This window comes from Gavialis gangeticus, unplaced genomic scaffold (assembly GCF_001723915.1).
Source record: "Gavialis gangeticus isolate Ggan-Ray unplaced genomic scaffold, GavGan_comp1, whole genome shotgun sequence".
In the NCBI taxonomy this organism is placed as follows: domain Eukaryota; kingdom Metazoa; phylum Chordata; order Crocodylia; family Gavialidae; genus Gavialis; species Gavialis gangeticus.
This window is the reverse complement of record NW_017729025.1, coordinates 67114490-67124102: the sequence shown is the minus strand read 5'-3', so window position 1 is coordinate 67124102 and position 9613 is coordinate 67114490. Positions and strand designations below refer to the sequence as shown.

The window sequence follows — 9613 nt, the reverse complement described above, 5'->3', positions numbered from 1 at the left end:
TTTGTTACCTGGTCATAGAAAGAGACCAGGTTAGTCAGGCAGGATTGGCCTTGCATGAACCCATACTGGTTATCCCTCAACATCACTTCTCCTGCAGGGCTCTCACAAATGTGGCCCTTGATAATTTTTTCAAAGACCTTCCCCAGGATAGAAGTGAGGCTGACTGGCCTGTAGTTGCCAGGCTCTTCCTTCCTCCCCTTCTTGAAAATAGGGACCACATTGGCCCTTGTCCAGTCCTCAGGGACTTGGCCTGAGCACGAGGAGTCCTCGAACAGCCGTGCCAATGGCTCCGCAATGACACCAGCCAATTCCCTCAGCACCTGCGGATGAAGGTCATCCAGGCCCGCTGACTTGGACACATCTAAGCCCTCCAGGTAGTCCTTAACTAGGTCTGAACTAACAGTTGGGGGACTCGCATCCTTCCCGGGCCTCTCTACTCTATCACCCGAGAGCACTCCATTGTCAGCAGACAGGAACACACAAAGAGGCAGAGAACTTGTTGAAGAGTTCTGCCTTTTCTCACACGTCCATCACCAACTGCCCTGCCTCGTAGGGGACCAATATTACCCCAAGACTTCTTCTTGCTACCTATACACTTGAAAAAAGACTTTATTCTGAGTGCATTCATTCACTTAGTTTCTACTACCCTCCACATCATAATGAGCAATAGTTGATGGTGGCAAAAAGGTAACAGCTATGAAGCCCAATGCCAAAATAGCTCAACATATCTAAATGCAACATTCTCACAGGATTGGAACATTTATATTTGGCAAACCTAAAATATAATAAACTTCAATATGAATTTGATGTTGCATAGTCAAACTTGGTCCTGCTAAAATAGGGACAACTTCCTTCTGAGTTCCCAGATCAAGAAATGTTGAGTAAAGCTGTCATTTTGGGTGTAGTTGTTATTTTTAACATGTTAACAACTGTTTAGCACCCATTAATTAGCAGGGAAGGAAGAAAGGAGGGAGATGTTGGGTACTGAGCTCTTCAGTCTGGCTCCCAGTGAAGATACGAATTTTAGACATTTTTTGGATACTTGGGAAGCATGTAGTTTGTGGTCTCTCAATTAGATTAGTAGCTGTGTGACCTGTTGTCAAAATGGATAACAGCTCTTTTAAAAGAAGGTCCAATGATATTACAACATAAAAAATGGTTTTAGTCCTTTTTCACTAAACTTACTTTTTATCTACTTCAGCATTTCATTCATCTGGGATCATGTCGCATACAAAATCAATGCTGCAATGCTGGGTTTGTGGAGACAGTGCAAAATGTTTGCTTTAAAAGTCATAAAGTTACAGGCAAGTTCATACAGATATTTGTATTAATTTTATATTTTCCAAATAATTAACTTGATTTAATCTGACAGTAAACCTTTACTTTCAGCTGGATCACTACCCTAACTGATCTCTAATCAGTGTTCTTTTTTACAAGCATACCATATCTTAAAGGCTACAGACAAACTGGTATAAGTGATTGGAAACTGGTTCAAATCTGCAACACAACAGAAGTTCAGTGTATATAAACTGCTTTGAAAATGGCCAAAATAGGTTTAAGATGAACGTGGATGGAATGTAGTATTAGATTTTAACCTAAATCAGTTAGTTGGTTTATTGAACCTTTTTGTCCCAGATCCCTCCCAGATTCAAGTTAACTCACGGTCCCCCAGCATCCCAGGATGCTTTTCACCTCCCCCCACATATACCCCTCACAAGGTGGGTGTGCTAGCCTTGGTGCAAACTGTCTGCTCCAGCCAAGCAGGGAGGCATGCTCTAGCTGCCCCCCACACCCCAAGCTTCTGGCCTGGGCATGGGGCTGCATTTCTGATATCAAAAGTGAATATCTGTTTACTTTCTTATTGGTTCAATCTATGCAGCTTAGACTAACCTAAGAAGATTGAATTGATTCAGTTGTGCTTTTTGAGTGTCTATACTTAGCCAAAGAGAGCTTTTACCATGAAAGCATAACATTGTTTTATTTCAATCTACTAAACAGATACTAAATCTTCAAGATACTGAGAGATTTATTTGCATTTATGACTCATGAATCCTGTTGCAGCTTTGTCCTGCAGTTAACACATTATCTCCCTTACAATTTTGAGTGATTATTGCTCTTAATTCTTATCTCCAATATTTTGCAGGTAAATCATATAATAAAATGCAGATAAATCTTATCTTCTGAGTGGATGAACTGTCACCCTCTTAAAGTATATGTAGATGTCTGCATTCATTTCATTATTATTTTAAGGTGACAGGTATATATAGCAGAATGTCATCTCTGTTTGCCATCTTCTTTTGGAAAATATTACATAATAAGATGTAGAATAAGATGCTATTCAATTTGGATGAGGTGCATGTACAAAATTAATAGTAACAGTTTTTATAAAGTAAAACTGCAGTGGGGTAGGTTAGAAGTGTTCAGCCCCAAGCCTGTGGGCCAAATGCAGCTGATTTTTGGGTTCTATCTTTGGGATTGGAGGCCTGTTCAAGGCTCTGGTCGGATACTACTATATTTGGATCATAGTAAGCATTTTCTGACTGTACAGAAAACTTTCTACATCATATCAATTCTTGTTACGATTTAAATATAAAACAGTCTTTAGAACATACCAGACTAGAATTGGTCCCAACCAGAAAGTATGAAAATGTATTGAAAATTACTAAAGTTCACAAGATAGAATTTAGATAGGATTTTTTTAAAGAGATACTGCCAGGTGAGAAATATATACCGGTGGTAAAATCAGATTTTCCTGTCTCAAAATTTAGGGCTACTCAGATATGGGTTTTGGTTCAGCTCATCTCCCCTACTTATTAGGCTTGTGGGAATAGGCAACTATTGGATTCAGATTCAGCTGATTCAATTCAGAGATTAGAATCACTTTTCCAATTCGAATTCGGCCAAATCGATTTGGAAAAGATTCAGCCGTAGGGTATAATGGGGAATCAATGAAATATCTATACCTTTGTTGGTTTTACGTTGATTTGCATGAAACTTGCAGGAGTGGTAGCCTCTGCTGAGGGCATGAAGCCTGCCATGTTTCAAGGAGATAGGTGCAGGGGTTTCTGGGAAACTGCATCTCAAGCTGCTGACAAGCAAAACTCATGACATGGGTGACACTGTGTGTGTGTGTGTGTGTGTGTGTGTGTGTGTGTGTGTGTGTGTGTGTGTGTGTGTTAAGGCACAGGGGGGTGAAAACCGCAAGCCTGCTAGTTCCTGCTGCAGTCACAAAGCCTGCCATCTGTAAAGAAGATAGGTACAGGGACAGTCTGGGTTCTGGTGACCTGCACCTCTGGCAGGCAGGCAAAACTCATGACACGGGTGCTTGTGGGACTGTGTGTGTGTTCAGGTGCACCCTTCCTGGTGCTGGGCTTCCAGGGCATATGTAGCAGTGCACCTGCATCCTTGCACCTATCTCCTTGAAACTTTGCAGGCTTTGTGGCCTGAGCAAGAGCTACCAGCCCTGCAGTTTTTACCCCACCATGGCTTAACACACACACATGTGATATGAGTTTTGCTTGTCAGCAGCTTGAGGTGCAGTTTCCCAGAAACCCCTGCACTTATCACCTTGGAACTTGGCAGGTGTCATGCCCTCAGCAGGGGCTACTAACCCTGCAAGTTGCATCCAAATCAGCCCCAAACCAACAAAGTTATAGATATTTCACTGATTCCCCATTATACCCTATGGCCGAATCACCAAATCTTTTTCGAATCAATTCGGAAAGCCTAAAGCATCTCGCGATTTGATTTGGTTTTGTAGATTCAGCCTCTAAATTGTCCAAATCATCTCTGAATCTGAATCATGATCTGAAGCGTTGCACAGCCCTATTATTAAGAAATCAAACATTGAAAGAAACCCAAAATAGCCACAAAAAGAAGGATTTTAAGAAATAAATCTTAAAAGATTAAATTTAACACAATGGGTTCCCCCCCCCCACACACACAAGATGCTCATATGCTGCTTTTGGAGCAAAATAACAAGTTATCCTAACTAAGACTGTGTCTAGAGAGGACAAAGATAACACCCCAGCAGGTGGCTTTTCAATAGGTGCTTCTCCAGAATCTTAACATATGAATTTAGAAATTGATCTTCTGTCTGTGACTGTATGGGCCTGTGGGAAACAATTTCCTGTTGCCTTTTTGTGTTGATTGCTATCTCCTTATCTCTCTAATACCAGATAAAGTATTGTAGACAACACTCGGATTCAGTCACAATATATAATATCAAAAGTTGTGGGAGATTGTGGAAGGTTCCTGTATTTTTCTAGAGTAGCAGCAATTTTCAAGTAGTTTTTCAGTTGATCTCATCAAACTTTATGCTGTCATTGTAATACTGATACAGACAATAAATACACTTAAATAGCATCTTTCACTTGAGTGTTTTGGGGTTCTATATAAGCTATTTATTATGTATAAAGGCACTCCTGTATTATAAACATTTTAAACATACAAGCCAGAGCAATGACTTATCTTACAACTCAGAGACCAAGTCAGCAATAAAAACAAAGTCCTGATTTAAAGTACTTTTCTAACCTGTATAAGAACACTTTCCAGAATAATGACAATTTTACTTATTTCATTCTATTATATATTATAAATTATAGATAAATTTGTATGCAATTATCTCTGTTGGCTTTTTTGCTCTGACAAATTAAGGAAGCTTGAAAAAAAGATAAATATTTCATAGTTGGTAGGGTTGGAAGGGACCTAAGCAGATCATCAAGTCTGACCCCTTCCATGAGCAGGAAAGGATGCTAGGGTCAAACGACCCCGGCTAGGTGTCTATCTAGCCTCGTTCTGAAGACCCCCAGGGTAGGAATGAGCACCACTTCCCTTTAAAAGTTGGTTCCAGCTCCTAGCCACCCTGACTGTGAAGTAGTGCCTCCTGATAGCTAGCCTGAATCTACTGTCAGTCAACTTATGGCCGCTATTCCTTGTTACTCCCAGTAGTGCTTGGGGGGAACAGGGACTCCCCCACTGGTCAGTTTACAGATGGCCACCAGATCCCCTCTCAGCCTCCTCTTGTGGAGGCTGAACAGGTTCATGTCCCATAGCCTCCCCTTGTAGGGCCTGCCTTGTTGCCCCCTGAACATGTGAGTGGCCCTCCTCTGGACCCACTTGATGCTGTCCACATCCCTCCTGAAGCGCGGTGCCAAGAACTGGACATAGTACCCCAACTGTGGCCTGATCAGTGCCACATAGAGGGGGAGGATCACCTCCTTGGATCTGCTCGAGATGCATCTGTGGATGCATGACAAGGTGTGGTTAGCCTTCTTGACCGTGTCCCCACCTTGTTGGCACATGTTCATCTTGGAGTCAGTAATGACTCCAAGATCCTTTTCTGCCTCTGTGCTGATGAGAAGGGTCATAGGAAAGATGGAAAATGAAACTTGACTATATACAAAAATGTTGTGATAAAAGTCTGCTAGTTTTCAGTCTGGCCTGTTTGCTAGATATAATTTAAGGACTTCACTAAGCTAGTCACTTCCATAACCAGACTGATCACCCTCTGAGACATTCAAAGATACTCATGTTGATCCTTTTACATATATTGGTATTCTCTGAAACTGCTAGCCAGTGCTGTTGCTCTTCAGACACATGGTTACTTGCTAAACCAACTCTCTCTTTCCTACCTCCACTTCCCCCGCCACACATCTTCTTTCTCTCCCTCTTCTGTTCTTTTCACACACATGTCCTGAATAAAACAACAGCAAAAAGACAGTTTAAATGTGCACTTTTGCTGCTTCCTCCAAAGGATGGCAGGACACAGAGGAGATCTGTCTCTGCAACCTATTTATGTTTCACAGTTGCCAAGTTAAAATGGTTGTAAATACACTGGGGTGAAAGAAGAGGTAAAGGACAGCATCTGGGGGACACAGCAGCCTTTGATCAGTTCCTAGGAAAAGCCCACAGCAATCTCCAGTTCTAGGCAGAAAGCAGAATCCAGGCCTGGTTACAGAGGCAGCTGGCCCTTGGAGCGGATTCTAGTTGGAATGTACTGTACCCAGTTAAAAGACAATGGCTTGTAATGGAAACAGAAGTTAAGGAAAGAGGTCACTATAAAGCACCTTTACAGAAGGCACATAATGCAGCAAAAAGTGGACACTGGACATGGCATGGGACTAAGATATGTGGGAAGCAATGATTGACACCCTGAGAATGGAAAACAACCTAACCAATACTAGTAAATAACAATGAAACACTTGTAAAGGTCTATGGACTTTTTACAGAATAGCAAAGCTGAGAAATGTGATCACTAAACCAAGTTCTGTATTCAGTTATGTTTGGAGTCAATGTGGTGAACATTTCTATTTCTAACATTAGTACTATGCACAGTAATTATGTATATCTCTGAACTATAGCCTTTTCAGGGCATTCTTGTAGTGTATAAAGGGAATTTTACTCTACATGTTACCTTGTTATTAACTTTCCCCTGCAGAGATGGTCAGATATTCATGATTTTCTTGTTACCTGTTGTCAGCTGAGAACACAAAATTTTACTGTAATTTAAACAATGGATCCAGCGATAGAAAGGAATATTTGGTAATAAATGGATTAACACACCTGTGGTGATATTTTGATTTGTAATTTTAAAACCATTTTTATCACTTGTCAAGTAGAGAAAAACACAATATAAGGCACTACAGTGATACTTCATTAGTTGGGAGATCAGACAAAAATCAGATGTTACCTTCATGAGAAATTTCCTTCCAGGGATTAGGTGGATACATGAAAGCAGCATTCTGGATTTGGTCATGGATGTCTTCATCTTCATTGAATGGAAATGTACCACTTAAGCTCACATAAATTATGACACCAACAGACCACATATCCAGAGACCTATTATAGCCTTTGTTTCTCAGCACTTCTGGAGCTAGGTAGGCTGGGGTGCCTACAACTGACCGTCTAAATGACTTCTCTCCAATGATTCGGGCAAAGCCAAAGTCACAAAGTTTAACCTGTTTGGAATAAAGTGGTACAATAAAATAGAAAGATCTTTTTAGTGTATTTTTTCCTTCTGTCTGTTCAAATATTTTTGTTATGATACAGGGGGAGGTATATCATTATTCTTTCTACCTGTCCATGGGCACTTATTTGACATTACAAGCCTACACTTGCACTTTAAACAGGGCATAATCCCATGATTCATTCTGCATTAGACTAGATCTCTAGGCTACAGCACTCACTGTTCACCAACTGTGTTTTCGGTTGATTTGACTGGGCCTGGTCCTTGCTTCTCAAGGAATTGTGACCCTGGTAAACATAGTAACACCAGTCAGCTTGCTCAAAACAAAGTACTATTCATCCATTCATAGGAATTTAGCAGGCACAGAGAAAAGGGTTAAAACAATGAACTGCTAAATTCCTGCTGTCTTAGCCACCTGACAGATACCTAAATCTAGCATAAGTAGAGTTGTTTAACCCTCCCAGCCTATTCTTCTGGGCTAAGGATAGACATTCAAAAAGCCAAAGCCTGAATTGATTCAATCTTTGCAGGTTAGTCTAACTTGCCAAGGTTGAACCAGTTTGCAACTGTACAGACATCCCCTCTGGACTGAAGAAATACAGGCACATGCTTGCAGTGGCTCAGGCTAGAAGCTGAGGGGTGCTAGAGTGAACCCTTCCTTCTCTTCCACAGTGCTGAGATGAGGGGGGCATGGCCAGGCTCTGGCAGGATGCTCTGATTAGGGAGGGGTGTAAACCCCCATCCTGGCCTGGACCATCTCAGGTTTTCCCCACTTGCTGCTCAAAGGGCAGGAGTGTTGCTTAGCCCCTAGCTACCACCCTGAGGCAAGATGATGCTGAGCTTTTCAATCTCTTCCTCCCTGCTTCTTCATACTGTCTGCAAAACGGACAGGGCTGCAAACCAGCAAGGGACTGATAAAACCAGCAGGGGGGCTGATAACACAGTGTTTATCAGCCCATTCACAAAACAAAAGTGTCTCTCATTAATTCAAGCTTTTTTTAAATGATTTTTTTCCAAGGAAGGAAGGAGGGACATTATCAGCCAACCTGTTGATAACTCCAAAAAGCCCTAAGTGGACACTGTTCTGTCTGCCTGTCCCAGTGAAACTGGACACACCCACACACATGTCTCACTATTAGCTAGCAAACCACATGCCTGGGGTTTGTGCTGTGGAAGATAGGATGGAGGGAGGAGGGGATCCCTGCTTAAGCAGTGAGTGGTGATGTGGCGTGTGGCAGGGGGAAGCCAGGCAGACCCTGCTGTGCCTGTAATATGCTCCAAAGGTCTGGCTAGGGAGGAGAGGGGTGGGACTAGTCTGTTCTCTGAAGCAGACAGCCCAGCCCAGTACTGCAAAGTATCTGGGATGCTGGGGGACTCTGGTTTAACTTAAACCAGGAAGGGGTCCAGGACAGACCTCCCAAAGCACTAGCTTGACCCAAATCAGTTAAGTGTGATACTACATTCAACCAGGTTTATCATAAACCAGTTTCAGCCATTTTGAAACTGGTTTATGTGCACTGAACTTATGTTCTGTTATAGGTTTAAACCACATCACTTAAACTGGTTTATGTGTAATGTCTGTCCTAGCCCTAGGGAATACTTATGCCCAGCTTCTCTGCAGTGCCCCCACATCACAAGCTCAGCTCTTAATTGCTTGTTTAAACCTCCAGATTGTAAAATTTAAAGTGGCCTCACTCTTTGTTCTTCACAACCTACACTGCCAAGATTCCCAATTCCACATCTGTAGAAGTAATTATGACCTCCATTTCCTGCATGAATAGTGGCAAGCAAAGACTTGGATCCTGTATATACTATTTAGCCAGCAATAGTAACCACCCAACCCAGGTAAACAGACATGAAAATATGAGAGACATTCCATATTCTTCACAGTCATAGACCTAATTATAGTCCTTTTTGAAGATAGGGTGGCTTACTGTGGCTTCCAAAGATTACTGTGGCTGTGTTGGCAAACAAACAAGTAGCATTGTTAAAACTCTTTATGTGCACATAAAACATCTGACTTGTATTGCAATTATGAGCAAATTAGCTGCCCACTTGTGTATATATATATGCACTTGTATGTCTGACTTTTGAAAATATGATCCTATAGTGTTGTAGAAATTAGGTTAGTTTTCCAATCATATATGATTAGATTTTCAAAAGTACCAGTATCAAGTGATTTGGGGTTTCCCTTAAAACATAAAAGTATACAAAATTACAAAAGTATGCTTCCTTTAAAAGTATACAGAATCATTACCAACTTTTGAAAATCCTAGTCCATAAAGTTAATCATAGTTAATACTTCCTAATTCAGATGTTTACTGTATGTCAATATGTATATGAAGAAAAGATTTTCTACTTGCCTGTGGGAAAGGATCAGCAGATGCCAGTAATACATTTTCTGGTTTGAGGTCACAATGAACAATATTTTTAAAGTGAAGATGCCTCAAAGCAACAAGGATCTAAGAAGGAAGAAAAAACAAACAATTTAGTTAGAATGCTATGCCCTGGGGATTTTATTGTTTTTTTGGGGGGAGAGGGGTTTAATTCTTATATATTTCTAGCTGCAATGGCAATAAATAGAGGATCATTAGTTAGTTCCAATTTTTTTTCTTTTGAATAAACCTTCTGAAAAGGCAGTGATAA

General features: G+C 41.1%; 1 protein-coding gene across 4 annotated transcripts in view; it reads right to left on the bottom strand.

The window, feature by feature from the left end:
- The window catches only part of PRKD1 (protein kinase D1), a 363742-nt gene that overhangs the window by 22664 nt on the left and 331465 nt on the right, over positions 1–9613 (bottom strand). For all 4 annotated transcript variants that reach the window (XM_019518928.1, XM_019518930.1, XM_019518929.1 and 1 more), the window contains 2 exons: positions 9331–9429; positions 6692–6959 (listed from right to left, as the gene is read on the bottom strand). In XM_019518928.1, coding sequence (XP_019374473.1) covers positions 6692–6959; positions 9331–9429 — 367 coding nt within the window. The remainder of the gene's footprint in view (positions 1–6691; positions 6960–9330; positions 9430–9613) is intronic.